The following is a 21,801-nucleotide window of genomic DNA, read 5'->3' as shown; positions in this document are numbered from 1 at the left end:
AGACACTGTCAGGCTTTTACACACAGTACGAACACCCTTTCATTTAAACACTCACCGCCTTAGAACATCCAAGGTGCCCTCCGTAAAGAGCGAGCATTTTTCAAAGATGTTATTTTTGCGTGGCCAGCCGGATTTACAATGAGACAAAGCGGACGCTAGACCTAACTTTTAAAATCTGAATAATGAATTGACAGCTTGTTACACAAACATTCTTAAATCATAAAAGAATTCTTTTTTCCACCAAGACAAGATAAGTGCAATTGGAAGTTTTGAAAGTTTGAAAAAAGGGAGCCCGGAAGCAGGTCACACAAAGTCGTGTTTGCCAAGCAGACGAACTTTCTGCATATCGCTTGCTTCTACATTGGGGTGTGCACGTTAAAGATCCCACGATTGACAAAAGGGTCTTTCCTGGCAAAATTGTATAGGCGTAGATAAAAATGTCCACCAAAATACCCGTGTGACCTGGAATAATAGGCCGTGAAAGGTGGATGCAGCGCCTAAAGGCAGTCGATCTACTGGCCGATGTGAATGCGTGATATATTGTGTAAAAAATTCCATCTCACACGGCATTAATAGGTAACATGCGCCTTGAGTCGCCTTGTGTGGTGAGATACGTGCGCGATATAAATCCTCGTAAATAAATAAAAATAAATAAAGCTAACCGCCGCCGATAAGTTCGTGTGACTCGCAGCCGTTTTTTGCGTTTTAGATTCAGAGGTACACAATAAAGTGCTATTGCAGATACAGCGAGTCGCATTGAAATCACAAACTGACGATTAAATTGTGAAAAAAAGGAAAGTGGATCACATGGGTCCACGATGCCCCAGGGGTTAGATAAACCACGAAAACTGGTGTGTGGTTTACGCGAGCTAAATAGCCATTCAAAAGAACTGTGTCATTGAATGCTATTAAATGCTATTGCAAGTTGTTCCATAAGGTTAGAATTGCCTTTTTCATGAGAAGATTTAAATCGTTCTGTAAACCAGTTGAGGCAGACTGGGGTTTTAATATCTCCACAGAGAAAACATGTTGCGGTGTGTATATGACAACAAACATAAAACATAACATAGAACAACATAAAACATTGAGATACAGTAACAGTATTAAATATGAATAATTTCTCAAACATGACAGCAAACTCTCAGTGCAAATCATCAAATCAACTCACAATTTTTTTATTTGATCATCTTAAGTTTTACTTGTTCAAGTAACCGCATGATTGGGTAGGATTAGTGAGGCCGGTCGACCCAATGGTGCCAAAACGGATCCTTTGATTACAAGGTGAATCTGCCAAATTGCATGTTGTATAGTGGGTGCGGCACCAATTTGCCGTTTCCCAAGTTTTGACTAAATGTTTTAACGTAGAGGGGGAATCGAGACGAGGGTGTGGTGTATGTGTGTGTGTGTGTGCGTGTGTGTGTGTAGAGCGATTGAGAGTAAACTACTAAACCGATCTTTATGAAATTTGACATGAGAGTTTCTGGGTATGACATCCCCGGACGTTTTTTTCATTTTTTCGATAAATGTCTTTGATGACGTCATATCCGGCTTTTTGTAAAAGTTGAGGCGGCACTGTCACACCCTCATTTTTCAATCAAATTGATTGAAATTTTGGCCAAGCAATCTTCGACGAAGGCCAGACTTCGGTATTGCATTTCAGCTTGGTGGCTTAAAAATTAATTAATGACTTTGGTCATTAAAAATCTGGAAATTGTAATCAAAATTATTTTTTTTATAAAACGATCCAAATTTACGTTCATCTTATTTTTCATCATTTTCTGATTCCAAAAACATATAAATATGTTATATTCGGATTAAAAACAAGGTCTGAAAATTAAAAATATAAAAATTATTATCAAAATCAAATTTCCGAAATCGATTTAAAAACACTTTCATCTTATTCCTTGTCGGTTCCTGATTCCAAAAACATATAGATATGATATGTTTGGATTAAAAACACGCTCAGAAAGTTAAAACGAAGAGAGGTACAGAAAAGCGTGCTATCCTTCTCAGCGCAACTACTACCCCGCTCTTCTTGTCAATTTCACTGCCTTTGTCACGAGCGGTGGACTGACGATGCTACGAGTATACGGTCTTGCTGAAAAATTGCAGTGCGTTCAGTTTCATTCTGTGAGTTCGACAGCTTGACTAAATGTTGTATTTTCGCCTTACGCGACTTGTTTTGTTTGGAATCAGCGAATCGGGACCCTCTGCTCCACTGAACCTGATCGAAGCCCTGCACAAAGTGGTCTTCCTCTTCCCCTGACTTTCTGTTGCTGTTGGTCTATCTATCGCTCTCGCTCATCTTCCTTTTGGTGTCTCGAGCACAGCGAGTCGGCTTGATCTTGGTTTATTTTGTAAGAATGTATAAGTAGTCCTTCCATGTTCATGTATACCATTTTTGTATTGTGGCGTTAGATGTCAACCACACCTAAATTAGGGATGGAAAATTAACCATATGATTTCGTGTTTTGATTTCACATATCTGATACACACTACATTTTCTTTTACTTTATTATGTCACTTTGTTGTGATTCTACGGGCATTAGCAGTATCACCTTTTTTTAAATGAGATTTTGTGCTCAACTTTCATGTCTTGTACAAGGTACAATCAACTCACGAATGATTGTAGTCTACTCTCCATAATTATTGTCTTTCTGTCATTCTTTATTTTATTTTATTGTTTTATTAATCATTGTTTGTCGACGGCAGCTCCAAAAAGTATGGCTTTCCCTGGGTTTTTTTTCTTTGTTAAGTAAGTTGTTTTCCTTTTTATAATTTTTTTGTATACGAGGTGTAATGTCTACATTTGGCATTTCAACTTAACTTTCTTAACAAAAAGCCATACTAATAATAATAATAATAAAACATTCTTTTATAGCGCTGTTCACCGCCAAATGGCAGTCTCATGGCGCTTTACATTAGACATTGATATTCAACATTTTACATATGAAAAGTTTCCTCATAAAAAATAACATACAAGCATTAAAATTCTTTTTAAAAATTCATAGACAACGACCACTTTTAGTTATATAAGATAATCTAGAAAAATTGTTTTTTAAAAGTGATTAAAATATATAAGATAAGTAATAGACACATAGTTACACATAGCAACAAAACAGTTCTTACAGAGTTATTATTTGGGTATGCAAAATCAGACAACATGTAGCTTTTCGGCAGACAGTGACAGTCTTGCGCAGTATACACTGCTGATGAGAATTAACAAGTATTGGTAAGCTAAAGGAATTAATCGCAGCAAATTGTTTTAATTTTGTTCGCAGGCAAAGATCACATCCATGGAGAAGACAAAGCTTCGAAGGAAGCTATTGCCAACATCTTACGGGTGAGAAAATTTTGGCGTGATAAGCCTTGACGTCTTTGTGTATGTGTGTGTGTGTGCGTGTGCGCGTGCGTGTGTGTGTGTGTGTGTGTGTGTGTGAATGCGCTTTTTAAAATTTTTTTTACATAGGCAAATGTCTGTTAGCGCGCGAGTGTGTGTGTGTGTGTGTGTGTGTGTGTGTGTGTGTGTGTGTGTGTGTGTGTGTGTGTGTGTGTGTTTGTTTGTGTGTCAGTGTTGCGTACGAACGTGCGTGCGCGTGTGTGTTTGCGTGTCACTGCGTATTTGTGTGCAACACTGGTGTGTGTGTGTGTGTGTGTGTGTGTGTGTGTGTGTGTGTGTGTGTGTGTGTGCTTGCTTGCATTGCGTACGTACGTGCGTGTGTGCGCGTGCACAGGTGCGTATGGGTAAGTCGTCTGTACGTCTTTGTGTCAGTATTTTCCCCAAGCTGCTTTCCCAAAACATTTCACATTTGTCATTTTTCGCCTACCATAGAAAATCGGTCGACGAAGTGACGTCACGGAAGAGGACGAGGCCAAGATAGCGGCAGCCATGATGGCACAGGAAATACCGCACAACAGGGGCTGGTACCGAATGAACGCCATCCGCAATCTGAGCGGAGGAAGCAAGCTTACTCCCCCTGTCAACGAAAAACAAGCTGATGTAAACAATCTCACACATGCACCAGTGATGTTATTATGTGGCCACTATGATCTTCTTCTTCTGCTATCTTATCTATTCATTTGTAAAAATGCACATTTTGTGGGACGCTTTCTATCACACTTACCCTCACACTCCGGTATCATTCTCTCGTCTGTGTGTAAGTTTGAACGCTACGCAAAGATTCTCCCCTGTTTAACTCAAAATAGGTAAGTGTAAGATTGTCGACGGAACGGAACGTTTGTAGCAGAGATTTTGAAAATAACATTCTTGAACAGCTGTACAGTATAAGCATATCTTTCGTTTTCTTGTAGCCCCCCCCCCCCCCCCCCCCCCCCCCGCAATCAAAAAATCAAAAAGAAGAAAAACAAGTCTCGTAAGGCGAAATTACTACATTTAGTCAAGCTGTGGAACTCACCGAATGGAACTGAACGCACTGCATTTTTTTTTACAATGACCGTAGTGCGCCGCTTGTGCAAAACGGAGTGAAACTGACGAGCCTGTTTAGTGCGGTAGTGGTTTCGCTGTGCTACATAGCACGCTTTCCTGTGCCTCTCTTCGTTTTAACTTTCTGAGCGTGTTTTTAATCCCAAGCATATCATATCTATATGTTTTTGGAATCAGGAACCGACAAGAAATAAGATGAAATTGTTTTTAAATCGATTTCGGAAATTTAATTTTGATCATAATTTTTATATTTTTAATTTTCAGAGATTGTTTTTAATCCAAATAGAACATATGTATATGTTTTTGGAATCAGAAAATGACGAAGAATAAGATTAAATTGTTTTTGGATCGTTTAATAAAAAAATAATTTTAATTACAAGTTTCCGATTTTTAATGACAAAACTCACTCTTTAGTTTTTAAGCCACCAAGCTGAAATGCAATACCAAACCCCGGCCTTCGTCGAAGATTGCTTTGCCAAAATTTCAATCAATTTAATTGAAAAATGAGGGTGTGACAGTGCCGCCTCAACTTTTACAAAAAGCCGGATATGACGTCATCAAAGGTATTTATCAAAAAAATGAAAAAAAGGATTCGGGGATATCATACCCAGGAACTCTTATGTCAAATTTCATAAAGATCGGCTCAGTAGTTTAGTCTGAATCGCTCTACACACACACACAGACACACACACATACACCACGACCCTCGTCTCGATTGCCCCCTCTATGTTAAAACATTTAGTCAAAACTTGACTAAATGTAAAAAGAAGATAGTAATAAACAAAAGTCAATGCCCACACAGCATAGGAAACGCACTATACCATGCGACGCGGCTGCAGACCGTAGGAATTTCGTATCAATCTCGATGACTGTAAGGCTTCCTCCTTTCATTCTTTCTTCCTTTCTTTCTTTCTTTCTTTCTGTCTGTCTCTCTTTCTGTCTTTCTTTCTTTCTTTCTTTCTTGTTTTCTTTCTTTCTGTCTCTTTTTCTTTTCTTTTTTGTGTGTGTTTATTTTGTTTGTTTGTTTGTTTCTTTCTTTCTTTCGTTCATTATTTCTTTCTTTCTTTTTATTTGTTTAATTCCCTTTTGCTGAATGAACTCTCCATCTTTGTCTGTGTCTTTGTCCAGATTCTGAACCATTTGTTACAAGGAGAGGAAATGGGCTCGGCTGTGTCTGTGATGTCGGCAGGCGGAGAGCGTGCGGTGATACAGTGGGCCTCATCTGCCTCAGCCGTGCTGGAGAAAGACGGAGAGGTGTCTCTCATCCTCATGAGGACTGGCAACCTGGACAACCGTGTACTAGTCAGGTTAGACATTTCTTTTGAAATATTTCAAAACTGACGAAAAGCACAGAGTACAGTTGTGAACGAACAACCGAAATCCTCGTTCATCAGTGTTATTCCTACATGTTAGAAAATCAGGTCAGATTAGACATTTCATTTGAAAATCTTTCAAAACTGAAAAAAATCACAGGGTACAGCAATGAACGAACAATCGAAATCCTCGTTCATCAGTGTTATTCCCACATGTTAGAAAATCAGGTCAGATTAGACATTTCATTTGCAATTTGGAAATCTTTCAAAACTGAAGAAAATCACAGGGTACAGCAATGAACGAACAATCGAAATCTTCGTTCATCAGTGTTATTCCCACATGTTACAAAATCAACTTCTGGCGATAGGGTGTCATTGTAGTTTTTGGACAACGACAATCGAAAATATCGACCGTTCAAAGCGGAGGCAAGGCAAAAGATAAGGACTGACAACGTGAGTACTCAGAAAAGAAAAATAGTATTTTTTTGTAAGAACGAAAAGATCTGTCCAGGCTTTCACGTGAAAAAAAGAGCATACTTTCACTTGGACACGTACCAGAATTCACTAGCGTGGCTGCATTACTCACCTCTCACGACGCTCGGAGTGTGACATTTATAAGCAATCAGTTTAACAGATTGACATAGGTGTCACGAGCAAATTTTTTTTTTATCCCCTTGCGGCACAGGAAGCAGCCAGTGTGATGATTTTTGGTATATTTCTAAGTGGAGGGATGTTCTTATCCCATGTAACAGCCTGTCCAGATGGGAAGGACTGTGCCTGTTTTCGCGAACAAGTCGCAGTAGATGGGTTTCTTTTAATATCGATGGCAGAGATATTCGAACGCCAAGGCAAGTACAGACACAGTGATTCACTAGAACAGAAATAATGTCTCACTTGTGTAATAATGAAACTTCAAAGCCATGGAATCGGGTAAAAATCCCCTCCTCCCCCCAAAAGATAGACTGCCAACGTTCCAAAATCCTGAATAAAAAATCGAGAAACGTAACATGAACGTAACGTTTTGTTTTGTTATAAAGATAACGTTCCATTAACACACCTTTCTTGTTCTTTGATTCATGGAATTGTGAATTGATAAGGAAACACTTTTGCACCTACAGGGTGGAGACGATCGACGGCACAGCGGAGGCGGAGTCAGACTACATCCCTTACAAGGAGACCCTGGTGTTCGAGCCGGGGGAGACGTCCAAGAACGTCGACGTCAAGATCGTGGACGACAACGAGTGGGAGCCGGACGAGGTGTTCTTCGTCAAGCTCGCCGTTCTTGATGACGCGGAGGGCGTCGTTATCGGCAAGCGGGCCATCACCCAGGTCACTATCCTCAACGACGACTGTGAGTACATGTTTCTTGTGTGTGTGTGTGTGTGTGTGTGTGTGTGTGTGTGTGTGTGTGTGTGTGTGTGTGTGTGTGTGTGCGGGTGCGTGCGTGTGTGTTTGTGTGTGCGTGCGCGAGTGTGTGTGTGTGTGCGTGTGTGTGTGTTTAGTGTGTGTATGTGTGTGTGTGTTTGTGCGTGTATATATATGTGTGTGTATGTGTGTGTGTGTGTGTGTGTGCTTGTGCGTGTATATATATATGTGTGTGTGTATGTGTGTGTTTGTGCGGGTATATATATATGTGTGTGTGTGTATGTGTGTGCACGGTGTGTGTGCTTGTATATATATGTGTGTGTGTGTATGTGTGTGTGTATGTGTGTGTGTGTGTATGTGTGTGTGTGTGTGTGTGTGTGTGTGTGTGTTAAACTGGGTTTAACGTTAAGTTCCTGCGTGTTTGCGTCTTGTATTGTTGGTAAAAGACAGAGTGGTCGCCACTGATGCCATAAAGAGAAATGACAGAGAATGTATGCTATGGACTGTGCGACGCCAGCGGATAAATGAAACAATCCATCAAGTTGAGATTTCTGCAATCTCTGTCACGTTTTATATGGTCAAATGAATGACCTAAAACGGTCAATTACTGCTAACTGACTAACCACACCACGATCCACTCTCGCAGTCACACAAAAAAGTTAGAAACAACAAAAGTATAAGTTCTAGACGTCTGTTTATATACACTAACTCTCCACCTCCCTCTTCTCGTGAAGACAAAAGTCGTAAAACAAAAATAACTGACAAAAAGCCAGTTAAAGTTGATGAAATAATAAGAACGCGCTGAAACGTGTAAAGTTAAAAAAAACTTAGCTGCTCTGTAAAAAGTCTGCCTGTACAGGCGTTAACACTCCACGTTGTCACAACTCAAAGTTCTTCATAAAGGGTTAGAAAGATGACAAGGTGGGGGGGGGGGGGGGCATTTACGCATGGGTGCACTCAACTCTCGGTGTAGCCAGGGTCCATTCGATGAAACGCAGTGGAGCAGTGGAGCATACCTGTAGGTGAAAGTTGGAGCAACACCAGTAACAGCCGTAGAACAGCAACCGTAGAACAAAGGACAGCAACAGTGTAGCCCGTCTTCAACAGCAAACAGGTAGCAGCCAGGTAGCAAACGTCCAGCAAACGTACAGCAACACCTCCAGCAACAACCAGCAACAAGCTGAAACAAGAGCAATTGGTGCAGTGACCATGCCAACAATCCCCCTTTTACCACCTTTAAACATATCTAACTTCCCCCTTCAGCGAGCACGTGGTACCTGCAAGGATAGACTTTTAATATCAACTCAAGACATTTTCTCCGCCTCTCCATATCTGCAAAAACCATATACAGATTAATAATAATAATAATAATGGACATTTGCTATAGCGCATAATCATATATATGCTCAATGCGCTTTACAATAACTAGAATTAACATAACTAATAATAAAACCATACACAATGAACAAGACCCACAATCTACATAACATAGCATACTCAGCATACTCCATGCAAGCAAACACAAAAGCTTAACACACTCCAAGCACGCAAGACCAAGCAAACAGGGTAAAGACAAAACAAAGTCATACAAGCAAAACCATACAAGCAAAATTGATACCGAACTCCATGCAAACAATACTCAAAACTCAAAAGAAAAAAAAAAAAAAAAAAACAAACATGACAAAGCAACGGAATGAGAAAAAGCCATATATATACATACAAATTCAAAACACTCCATGCACGCAGGGGGGGGGGGGGGGGGGGGGGGGGGGATCATGTGTATGCAAGTGAAAAAAGATGCGTTTTCAGGCCTGTGCGGAAAGAGCCAGAGGAGGCAGAGTGACGAAGAGTGACAGGGAGAGAGTTCCAGACGCGTGAGAGGAGCAGAAACAGAAAAAGAGCGCTCACCAAAAGATTTAGTGTTGACTCTCGGAGTGGAAAGGATAGAGGTGTCTGCTGAGGAGTGGAGTGTCCTGCCCGGTGTGTATGTCTGAGTCATGTCTGTGAGGTATGCGGGTCCTGTCTGTGTGAGTGCACCATAGGATAGGCATGCGATTTTATATTTGATGCGTGACTCTATTGGAAGCCAGTGCAGTGCTTGGAGATGAGGGGAAATGTGTTCGGACTTGCGGACTCTGAGGACCAGGCGTGCAGCATTGTTCTGCAATTTCTGTAACCTGTTTAGGAGGTATTGGGGGCAGCCATACAGCAGTGCATTACAATAGTCCAGTCTGGAAAGAATGAATGCAGAGACAAGAGTCAGAGCTGCTTCTTTAGAAAGGTAATGGCGTATCGAGCCAATACGGCGGAGTTCAAAGTTGACGGCACGAGTGATGTTTTGTACCTGTGCGTTCATAGTTAGGTGGGAGTCTAGTGTGACACCCAAGTTCTTCACTGAAACCGAGAAGGGGACAACTGCATTGCCTATTGTGATGGACTCTGGGAGCTGGATGGAGGTAGACATGCGTGGAGAGGAGGCAGCCATGACTTCCGTTTTCTCATCATTTAATTTTAGCTTGTTAAATGTCATCCAGGATTTAACGTCCAGGATGCATTCTTGCATTGAGTGCATCAGAGTGTCGAAACTCTTGAGATCAGCAGACTTCTGAAGTTGCGTATCATCTGCATAAGAATGATGGAGAACTGAGTGTGAGGCCATGATGTCAGCGAGGGGTGTGGTGTATAACACAAACAATACCGGCCCTAGGACCGAACCCTGAGGCACGCCGTAGCGTAGCAGAGCAGGATCAGAGGTGCTATTGTTTATGGAGACAGTCTGGGTACGGTTGGACAAGTAGGAGGAGAACCAGAGGACAGAATCACTAACGCCAAAAACGTGTTCTAAACGGCTGATGAGGAGACCATGATCAATGGTATCGAACGCTGCCGACAATTTAGCGTTATAATGAGCAAGTTATACGCTATCACGGAGAAACAAAACACAGAGTTTACATTCCATAAACATTGACCGGTCACCAACGTAAAGTAACGTTTAAATACCTCAATAGCTCGTGGAACGCAGCTCTCCCAAGCAAACCGCTTGAATATTTGGCTCCCGCTCGTCAGCAAAAGTATGTAGCCAAATCCCTCACGTCCTAAGCCTTCTGCGTTCTGCACTGACGCCAGAAGCCCGTTAGTCGACCTAAACCAGTCTTGCAACGCGTTGGAATCCTCCAAATCTTAGTCACGGAGCAAAACCCCAGACCTGTCGTCTGCCCAGCTTGTAAAAAAGAAAGAAAGACCATGTGATCTCTCTGACCAATCGGCAGTCACTTCCCCAAACCAAGCGATCTTCCTGACCAATCATTGGTCGCCTACCAAACACACTATAGCATGCTTGGAACACGTGATCTAAACAGTGAGCGAAATCACCCGATACCCGCACGGTTTCCACGTGAAGTTCGTGAAGGTCTGCCACAACCTTTCCGCAATGCGGCTGCCAGCACAGGCGCATTACGTTGCAATTTGAGAAAGGCGCCCAACAAAGAGTTTCTTTCTCAAACGTGTCATTGAAATCGTGACAATCTCAAAACACAAACAAACAAACAGGTTACTGTCAATGATGATAACGTTGTTTTCATTACCAAACCATGAATTTTATCGTAATAATCAACTCTAATACAAGCAATCTTCGACCACTGTCGACCCTTAAACAAGTGAACACATCCTCAAGCATGCGCGAGATAAGCGCTCAAAGCACAATATGTTCTCTTGTGGACTCCAAATCACGTACTTTCATTGACAAACAAATCGGTTTTTTTCGGACACTTGTAACTTCAATTATAATTGTTGATAATTCTTTAAAAAACGCACACACACACACACACTGTGAATGACTGCCAATGACTGCCAGATGCTGTTTATGATTAACACAAACCAAACCCTGTCTTTCCGTCACTGACATTTTCGAAAATGACTGCCACTGTCAGGACACTAAATGGCTGCCAGTTTCAGGACACTAAATGGCTGTCAGTTTCAGGACACTAAATGGCTGCCAGTTTCAGGACACTAAATGGCTGCCAGTTTCAGGACACTAAATGGCTGCCACTATCAGGACACTAAATGGCTGCCAGTGCCAGGACACTAAATGTCCATACCACAGTGCTCAGAGGGACACCACCTGGCCAGAGGAGACAGCGCTACAAAAGAAGCTATACGGCCCCAGAGAGGACTTGGAGAGGACAGCACGTTTCGCCCTGCAGTCCGGACTGACGATCTAACAGCGAACGACAAGAAGAAGAAGAATAAGGACACTAAATGGCTGCCAGTTTCAGGACACTAAATGGCTGCCAGTTTCAGGACACTAAATGACTGCCACTGTCAGGACACTAAATGGCTGCCACTATCAGGACACTAAATGGCTGCCAGTTTCAGGACACTAAATGGCTGCCACTATCAGGACACTAAATGGCTGCCACTGTCAGGACACTAAATGGCTGCCAGTTTCAGGACACTAAATGGCTGCCAGTTTCAGGACACTAAATGACTGCCACTGTCAGGACACTAAATGGCTGCCACTATCAGGACACTAAATGGCTGCCAGTGTCAGGACACTAAATGGCTGCCAGTTTCAGGACACTAAATGGCTGCCAGTTTCAGGACACTAAATGGCTGCCAGTTTCAGGACACTAAATGGCTGCCACTATCAGGACACTAAATGGCTGCCACCGTCAGGACACTAAATGGCTGCCAGTTTCAGGACACTAAATGGCTGCCACTGTCAGGACACTAAATGACTGCCACTGTCAGGACACTAAATGGCTGCCACTATCAGGACACTAAATGGCTGCCAGTTTCAGGACACTAAATGGCTGCCACTATCAGGACACTAAATGGCTGCCAGTTTCAGGACACTAAATGGCTGCCACTGTCAGGACACTAAATGGCTGCCAGTGCCAGGACACTAAATGGCTGCCAGTGCCAGGACACAAAATGGCTGCCACTGTCAGGACACTAAATGGCTGCCACTGTCAGGACACTAAATAGCTGCCAGGTTCAGGACACTAAATGGCTGCCACTATCAGGACACTAAATGGCTGCCAGTTTCAGGACACTAAATGGCTGCCAGTGCCAGGCGCACGATGATGAAGAAGATGCTCATTGCAACCAAACCCCTTTCTTTCAGCTCCTGGTACCTATGAGTTCAGCGAGCCCAGCGTGGTGGTGAAGGAGAGCGTGGGCACGGTTCAAATCCCCGTCAGCCGCACGAACGGGGCAGACGGGCGAGTGGTTCTCAAGTGGGAGGCCAAGAACCAGACGGCAGTATACGGCAGGGACTACGACACCAACAAGGGCACCCTCGTCTTTGAACACGGCCAGCTCACCAAGACCATCGAGATCGGCATCATTGATGATCAGGTACGGGCAGTAAGAGGGTGGGTGATTGGATGGTTGGATGGATGGATTGTGGCTGAGGTCTATGGATAAAATGGTAGGTGGGTGGATGGATGGATTGTGGCTGAGGTCTATGGATAAAATGGTAGCTGGGTGGATGGATGGATTGTGGCTGAGGCCTATAGATAAAATGGTAAGTGGTTTAGTTAGTTAGTTAGCTGTTGCTTTTCGGGTCCAGCGGACCATAATAGGCCAAATCAGGACCCCACAAGTTAATCATTACACATTTTTTAGATTAAAACAATTCTAATACATAAAATGGTATGTGGGTGGATGAATGGATAGATAAATGGATTGTGACTGAGGTTTATGAATAAAATGGTATGTGGGTGGAAGGATGGCTGGGTAGATGGATAGTGGCTGAGGTCTATGGATAAAATGGTAGGTGGGTGGATGGATGGCTGGGTAGATGGATTGTGGCTGAGGTCTATGGATAAAATGGTAGGTGGGTGGATGGACGGCTGGGTAGATGGATTGTGGCTGAGGTCTAAGGATAAAATGGTAGGTGGGTGGATGGATGGCTGGGTAGATGGATTGTGGCTGAGGTCTATGGATAAAATGGTAGGTGGGTGGATGGATGGCTGGGTAGATGGATTGTGGCTGAGCTCTATGGATAAAATGGTAGGGGGGTGGGTGGATGGATGGATAGATGGATTGTGATTGATGGGATAAGTCGATGAGTAAAAAGGACAAGTGAGTGTATGGATGGATGGATGGATGGATGGATGGAAGGAAGGAAGGAAGGAAGGAAGGAAGGAAGGAAGGAAGGAAGGAAGGAAGGAAGGTTGGTTGGATGGGCGGCAGGGTGGGTTGATGAATAGATAGATGGATAGGCTGAAGAATTGTTGGGTGAGACGATGGATCGGTCATTTGAGTGTGCAAGAGAATATAAAGCGGTGATGATTTAGATGTATATCAGGATATATTGATGAATAGATAAATGGATATGTTGACTGGTCGAGGAAGCGGATACGTTGGTGAGCGAAGGATGAATAGAGTGTAGTGATTAACTGCTGCACATGTGAAAGGATAGATGGCAGAGTAGACTCGGGCGTTGGCTATTAAGGTCATGATCAGACTATTTTCGAGTTTGTGAACTTTTGTGCGAGAACGACTGTTTGATATGAAGGGTGCATGAATAAATGAGTGTGAATAAGAGCTTGTTTAACGGGTGTCGGGTAGGCTAGTTTCGTATTTGTGAAACAGTGACGAAATCCATTAACTCACGAGTGCGGAATTGGACATAAGGAGCGTTTAAACTGGAGAATATGCTCTTAACTTTTGTACGATAAAAATGTATTCTGTTGCAGGAGTTTGAGAAAGATGAACATTTCGAGGTGTCGCTCGTGTCGTGTGATACCCCTGGTGCCAAGATCGGAAAACTCAGCCGGACCATTGTCACAATCCTTAATGACGATGGTGAGATCCTTTATTTTTCTTTCTTATTTGATGCCTTTTTGTTCCTTTATTTCGTTCCTTCTTTCCTTTGTTTCTTTTTTGAAGGGTGTATTGCTGTTTTCATGTCAATGCTCTTTAACACCGCACCTTCCCCCTAAAAAATATAGTTGGAAACATGAGTGTTACTTCTTGCAATATTACGGGTTTGAGCGGAGCTAGACTGTAAATGGGCGGTTCACTTCACTTCATTTGGGCTACCCTTGTGAGAAACTTGCATTTTTGTGCGATTCCACTTTGTTGTGTTTCACAAAACTAACCTGAAGCCTCTATAATTGTGTTTCACAGTTTGTCTTCAGACAATGTGGAGAATGTGGAGAGGCTAGTTTATCAGTAGAATAGTTAAGTCATTAATGGTATATATTATCTTGTTGTTTTCTAACGATTTTCGTAGGATGGTGAGCTGAGCGCTGAACACGAGGAACACCACCCTGGACAACACAAATATACTAATTTCTAGTCTGAACACGTGTGTATGCTTTTGATGTCTACAGATTTCCGCAGTATGATGAGCCGAGTTGTAAACATGACCTATACAGACCTGCATATAGTCCAGCTACACAAGGGGAGACACCACTTTACCATTGGAATGAATCAGGCTTAATGAAGATTGCTGTTTATACAATATTACTTATGTCTGCAGATTTCCGCGGCATGGTGAGCCGAGTGGTGAACATGACCAACACCAACCTTGACATGCTACAGCTGCACAAGGCGATGATTAGACTACTCAATGAATCAGGCTTAATGAAGAATGCTGTGTATTATGTATACAGATTTTCGCGGAATGGTGAGCCGAGTGGTGAACATGACCAACACCAACCTGGACATGCTACAGCTGCACAAGGCCACGTGGGGCCAGCAGTTCACCGAGGCCATGAACGTCAACGGAGGGGAGGTAGAGTCTGCCACCGCCGTGGACTACGTCCTGCACTTCCTCACCTTTGGATGGAAGGTCAGGCTTGCTACTTGTTTTAAAGTTCATACATAAGTGTTATGGAAGGTCAGTCTAGCTTGCTGCTTGTTTTAAAGTTCATACATAAGTGGTATGGAAGGTCAGTCTTGCTACTTGTTTTAAAGTTCATACATAAGTGTTATGGAAGGTCAGTCCTGCTGCTTGTTTTAAAGTTCATACATAAGTGTTATGGAAGGTCAGGCTTGCTACTTGTTTTAAAGTTCATACATAAGTGTTATGGAAGGTCAGGCTTGCTACTTGTTTTAAAGTTCATACATAAGTGTTATGGAAGGTCAGTCTTGCTACTTGTTTTAAAGTTCATACATAAGTGTTATGGAAGGTCAGCCTTGCTGCTTGTTTTAAAGTTCATACATAAGTGGTATGGAAGGTCAGCCTTGCTGCTTGTTTTAAAGTTCATACATAAGTGGTATGGAAGGTCAGCCTTGCTGCTTGTTTTAAAGTTCATACATAAGTGTTATGGAAGGTCAGTCTTGCTGCTTGTTTTAAAGTTCAATCAATCAATCAATCAATATGAGGCTTATATCGCGCGTATTCCGTGGGTACAGTTCTAAGCGCAGGGATTTATTTTTTTATTATTTTTATTTTCTATTTAATGCAATTTATATCGCGCACATATTCAAGGCGCAGGGATTTATTTATGCCGTGTGAGATGGAATTTGTTAACACAATACATCACGCATTCACATCGGCCAGCAGATTGCAGCCATTTCGGCGCATATCCTACTTTTCACGGCCTATTATTCCAAGTCACACGGGTATTTTGGTGGACATTTTTATCTATGCCTATACAATTTTGCCAGGAAAGACCCTTTTGTCAATCGTGGGATCTTTAACGTGCACACCCCAATGTAGTGTACACGAAGGGACCTCGGTTTTTCGTCTCATCCGAAAGACTAGCACCTAGGTTAGGAAAGGGGGGAGAAAATTGCTAACGCCCTGACCCAGGGTCGAACTCGCAACCTCTCGCTTCCTAGCGCAAGTGCGTTACCACTCGGCCACCCAGTCCTCGAGTTCATACATAAGTGTTATGGAAGGTCAGGCTTGCTACTTGTTTTAAAGTTCATACATAAGTGTTATGGAAGGTCAGGCTTGCTGCTTGTTTTAAAGTTCATTCATAAGTGGTTCAGGTTGGTGAAATGTATTTGGCTCCACTTTTGTTTCACACGCGTCCACCAGGAGAACTAAAGGAGGATAAATCCTCCACCTTTTCGTTTCATATCCACCATTTGACTATTTTACTCCCTCCCCCCTCCCCACCTCCCCCACCCCCCGCACCTCTAACATGTGGGGAGGGGGGGTGTAGATCTTCGTCTCTTTCAGATTATCATAAAACAGAAGCGTTCATGATCTGCATAAAACCAATCCCATATAAATTTCACAAACACATCAGTTTAACCAACTTTTATTTTACATTGGTCTGCCAGAAGCTGTTCATCGCAGTGCCCCCACCCGTCATCTGGGGCGGTTGGCTGTTGTTCTTCGTCTCGTTCAGATCATAATAAACCACATACATATAAAACACATACAAATCGCTCAACTGTGATTTTACACGTGTCTGCCAGGTGCTGTTCGCCGCAGTGCCCCCACCCAACATCTGGGGCGGGTGGTTGTCGTTCTTCGTCTCGCTGGGCATGATCGGCATCCTGACCACCTTCATCAACGACCTGGCCAGCATCTTCGGCTGTATCGTGGGCCTCAAGGACACCGTCACCGCCATCACCCTCGTTGCCTTGGGCACCAGCCTTCCGGATCTCTTCGCTTCCAAGCAGGCCGCCGTGCAGGAGAAGTACGCCGACAACTGCATTGGTAACGTCACGGGGAGCAACTCTGTCAACGTCTTCATGGGTGTTGGTGTGTCCTGGACTATTGCGTCTATTTATTGGAGCGCTAAGGTGAGATGGGGTGGGGGGTTGTGTTTGAAGTGGCGGTGGGATGGTGTGATGGTGGGGGGGGGAGGTTGAGAGAGAGAAAGAGAGAGAGAGAGAGAGAGAGAGAGAGAGAGAGACAGACAGCAGACAGACAGACAGACAGACAGACAGACAGACAGACAGACAGACAGACTGACTGACTGAGAGAGAGAGATAATTGGTAAGTGTGTGTGTGTGTGTGTGTGTGTGTGTGTGTGTGTGTGTGTGTGCGCGCGCATTACAAAAGCGTTATGCGCTATCGCTTAGAAAAGAAAGTATCATGCTCTTTGACACCGCACCTCCCCCCTCAAAAATCAACAACCATCGAACGTTACGAGGAATAATCTTCACAAAAAACCCACAAAAACACAGACACAAAACAATAACAAACTCTTTCAATATTCACCAACAGGGCACGACATTCGAGGTACAAGCCGGTTCTCTGAGCTTCTCCGTAGTGCTGTACGTCCTGTGCGCCGTCCTGGCTCTCAGCTTCCTCATGGTCCGTCGCTACGTTCCCTTCCTGGGCAAGGCGGAGCTCGGGGGGCCCGCGGGCGGCAAGTGGTTCACTTTCTGCTTCTTCATCAGCCTCTGGCTCCTCTACATCATCCTGTCCAGTATGCAAGCCTATGAAATCATCGATGTCGGATTTTAGTTTTTGTTTGTTTGTTTGAATTTGAAATGACCTTTGTGTGAGAAATGGTGAACATTTGTATGGATCTTTTTAAACATTTTTAATTATTTGGTTTTTTATTTGTGTATTGATTTGTGGTTTTTTTTAGGGGGGGGGGGGGGATGATTTCCTTCTTGGAATTTTTATACATTTCTGTGTGGAACATTTTCTAATGTTTTAATGTCGGAATTTTGTGGAGATTTTTTTCATGGAAAAAAATTGAATTTTAAGATTGAATAAAAAGTTTTGGAAATTTTGTGATTGCATTTTTGGCGGTTGATCTAGCTTGGTTTATCCTTTTTGTGAAATAGAAAAGTGAAATGTTCACAGATTTATGTTGACGATTTCTCACCAGAAAGATGGTTGCTTTGCCAAAGATAAAAAGTTGTTTCATAAATGTGATTATATAACAAAAGGACCGGCACGGTTGGCCTAGTAGTAAGGCGTCCGCCCCGTGATCGGGAGGTCGTGGGTTCGAACCCCGGCCGGGTCATACATAAGACTTTAAAATTGGCAATCTAGTGGCTGCTCCGCCTGGCGTCTGGCATTATGGGGTTAGTGCTAGGACTGGTTGGTCCGGTGTCAGAATAATGTGACTGGGTGAGACATGAAGCCTGTGCTGCGACTTCTGTCTTGTGTGTGGCGCACGTTATATGTCAAAGCAGCACCGCCCTGATATGGCCCTTTGTGGTCGGCTGGGCGTTAAGCAAACAAACAAACAAAAATTATAACAAAAGATACCTCGGGACTATAATTACATTAGACTATATATTATGTGTTTGTGTACAGCCGACTCTGTGACACTTACACAGAGTGAAATGAAAACTGATTATTCTATTTTGTAGTAGCCAATTTAAGTTTGGTTTTTGACATCTCAAACGTTTGTTATTGTACAGCTATCATCTCAAGTTTAAATCATGATATATAATCGTACATTATTCAATTGCAAGACAATCAGAGTAAGCTTTAGACATTTTTGTTTAGTGCAAAGTCTTTGTCATATTACATAAAGAAGTGTTTTGAGAACTTAACATTACACTCATCCGGCCCTTTTTGATGTTGACATCACATTTCTACCAATGCTGCTACAGAGTCAGCATTACAAGGTTTGTGCTTGTAATTCAAATGTCTTATATCGTGCGTCGTTAGACCTGGTCTTTACTTCTTGGAAATAGTCTATATGACGCGTGAGAATGAATGATCAAGAGAGAGAGAGAGAGAGAGAGAGAGAGAGAGAGAGAGAGAGAGAGAGAGAGAGAGAGAGAGAGAGAGAGAGAGAGAGAGAGAGAGAGAGAGAGAGAGAGAGAGAGAGAGAGAGAGTGCGCGCACGTGCGTGCATGCCATCATGCGTGCGAGCGTGATTTACGTGTTTCTTTTGAAAAGTGTACATTTTGGTAGTATACCTTTGTAAACATACTATATATAACCTGAACTTAAACATGTTTTATCTTAATCTATAGTTCGGTAATCAGCACCACGCAAACGCGTGGACATTGGATTTAACTGTGCCTCGTCATATACTCCTCGTTTAAGTTGTACACGGCAATTTTTTGTCTGAAGTTTTTTTTTCTGGTGTGAACAATTCTCTTCCTCTTGTTGTCGCTGTCATTTCTACATCTGTTTCACATCTTTGTCAGTATCATAATTGACAAAACACACCAACACACAATCTGATGATGTAAATGGGCATTTGACTGGGATGATTTCAGAACAAATGGCCAAAACTTAAATGACATAGCTTTGTTGATAAAGCAAAATGCATATCTGTGATATGTATATACATGTTTCATTGTTTGTGTGTGTGCATGATAGTCAAGTGTTAAACATTTTAAGATTTTATATTTATTAAAAAAATCACATCATTGTAAACATAATAGAACTCATTCATGAGTAATGTTTGTAAAATTGATTGACTGTGCATCTGGTAGCTTGTTTAAACAGACTTGTGAGTATACATGTGGTGGTTAATAAATGTTTTTACACCCCGGTATAGGGGTGTGTATAGGTTTCGGTCGATGTGTTTGTTTGTTTGTTTGGTTGTTTGTTTGTTTGTGTGTTTGTGTTCGCATATAGATCTCAAGAATGAACGGACCGATCGTCACCAAACTTGGTGAACAGGTTCTATACATTCCTGAGACGGTCCTTACAAAAATTGGGACCAGTCAAACACACGGTTAGGGAGTTATTGGTGGATTAAGATTCTACAAGGACTTATAGAGGGATATCTTAATGGTCAAAGGGAAATAACCATTCTCACTCAGTCACTGCCACCAACTGAGAAGGTTATTTCCCTTTGACGGGGGTGTTTTTCCTACCTCGGAGGAATTTCTTGTTTGTTGTAGTTTTTGAAAGCAGGCTTCGTGTGTGTAAGCCTTCAACGTGCAGATCGAACAACCGACAATGAAAACAAAGCAAGCAAATCGGGGGAAAAAAGAAGCCAAAGTGGTGATTATTTTAAATCAAGAGACGTGTAGTACAGAATTTGTTTTCCTAATTGTTAGTTATTATGCTGAGTGCACTGTTTTAACTATGTTTGAAACCGCCAAAGTTAATGGCTTCTTAAGGAAGATAACTTTAGGAAAAATGCGTTTTTGAATTTTTGACATTAACTTGAGATGATCATTTTGATCAATTTTGAGTTGATTTGAGGCTCTTTCCCCAAAGAAAGTATGGAACTGCGTTCAACCATGCTCAACATCAATATTTTCCGTTTCATAACTGTAGCTGTTTGTGTGTTCCCACATTGTGTACAGATACCATTTATCATTCTTAGATTCACAACACTTTCATCAGTTTCTTTCATTTTAATTTATTTTTAAATTAACTTTAATGAGTTAAAAAAAATAACCACCTGAATGGTAGAAAATTGGATTGAACATAATAAAATCGTGTTTTTGTACTTTGGTAGCAAACTACATGGGTAAAAGGTGATTACTGTGGAATATTTAGAAACTTTCTAAGATTTAAATGAGCCTATCTGCTTTATATTGCTTCTATTTCATTTACTGTTCTACATGTTCTATCAATAAAAAAAATCATCTACACATACGAGTTTACTTTTTGTAGCGTGTGTGTGTGTGTGTGTGTGTGTGTGTGTGTTCGTCTTAAATCGTGTAATTTTATTGAAAAGGTGAAATGTTTCGACGTGATCCTAGCGTCGTTGGACAATCCGGCGAGGTTAATTTCATGCCCAAGGGAAATCACTTTTGTTTTAGAGCGTAATCTGGGTTTTGCAGTTATTGCCCTTCAGCTGGGCATGCGATATCGTTACTTGTCTTAGCTGTAGCCTGGCTTCGTGTGTGTGTCGTGACATAGCACTGGTTTCTTCGATATTCGTCATTCAGCCAAAATTATCGACTTACAAAATGGACCTACCATCGAAATTGTTCAAATTAGCTACTGAAAGACATCATAGAAAATAAAATAAAATACAAAGGTACAAACAATGAACGAACATAAGCGGAAATGAATGAACGAACGAAAAAACAACAACGAATAAACAACACACAAACGAACGAACGAACGAATGCAAAAACAAACAAACAAACACATTGTTTCCAAGCAGTATTTATCGTTCTGTCCCCAGCAACATGATTTGCATGCGAATATGTTTTGTATGTTGGTTAATGTTTCAAGCAGTATCGTCGTTCAGAATTTATTTAGGACGTCTAGCAAATCACAGAAAATTTGTCTCGAAGAATGAAGAAGGGAATCGCACCACTTTAAAACCATTTTTGTTTCTTTTCTGGCTGCTGCCATTATTTTCCACGATGCCATTACAGAATAATTAATACTAATTGCTCAGAGTTCTCCAAGCATTTTTCTAAATTTTGCAAAGACATCTACTCAAGCCCACTGACACACATTTAAAGGAATACTATTTGAGGAAAAAGGCGCCCAGACCTAACCCCAACGTTTGCAGAGTTTTACAATATGATTCTGCGTTACAAATAGTAATACAGCGCAGGAGGATTGCCTCCATTTTGCAAAAGGGAATGTTTTAAAGGCTAAATTTAATGTCGTCGAATAGGCAAAGAAAGAGCCCTCTTTGTGATGATCGTTGGGGTACTTCAACTGAGTTACTTCCCTTGTTTGTATATTGTGATGCTTGTTACTAGGGGGCCGCGTCAGAGAGGGCGCTTCGTCTTGCCGCCAGACGGCGCTTCTCGAACACTTTTTTGTTTTGACGTGCATTCACTCAGATTGATTTCATTAATTACCATACTTGCGGTGCGTTTGCGAGCAAATCGTGCCGTGTGTGTGTCGAGATTAAG

At 42.1% G+C, this 21,801-nt stretch overlaps 1 protein-coding gene across 1 annotated transcript in view; it reads left to right on the top strand.

Moving 5' to 3' along the window:
• Window positions 1-20,565, top strand: part of LOC138959737 (sodium/calcium exchanger 1-like) — a 39,579-nt gene extending 19,014 nt beyond the window's left edge. Inside the window, exons 5-13 of the mRNA XM_070331341.1 lie at window positions 3,282-3,343; window positions 3,833-4,000; window positions 5,573-5,751; window positions 6,876-7,108; window positions 12,248-12,480; window positions 13,827-13,935; window positions 14,748-14,926; window positions 16,510-16,839; window positions 17,267-20,565. Coding sequence (XP_070187442.1) covers window positions 3,282-3,343; window positions 3,833-4,000; window positions 5,573-5,751; window positions 6,876-7,108; window positions 12,248-12,480; window positions 13,827-13,935; window positions 14,748-14,926; window positions 16,510-16,839; window positions 17,267-17,509 — 1,736 coding nt within the window. The 3' untranslated portion in view covers window positions 17,510-20,565. The remainder of the gene's footprint in view (window positions 1-3,281; window positions 3,344-3,832; window positions 4,001-5,572; window positions 5,752-6,875; window positions 7,109-12,247; window positions 12,481-13,826; window positions 13,936-14,747; window positions 14,927-16,509; window positions 16,840-17,266) is intronic.
• The last annotated feature ends 1,236 nt before the right edge of the window (window positions 20,566-21,801 follow it).

The sequence above is a fragment of the Littorina saxatilis genome, linkage group LG2 (assembly GCF_037325665.1).
Source record: "Littorina saxatilis isolate snail1 linkage group LG2, US_GU_Lsax_2.0, whole genome shotgun sequence".
Lineage (NCBI taxonomy): Eukaryota > Metazoa > Mollusca > Gastropoda > Littorinimorpha > Littorinidae > Littorina > Littorina saxatilis.
The sequence above is the reverse complement of the archived record's forward strand: the minus strand, read 5'-3'. Positions and strand labels throughout refer to the sequence as shown.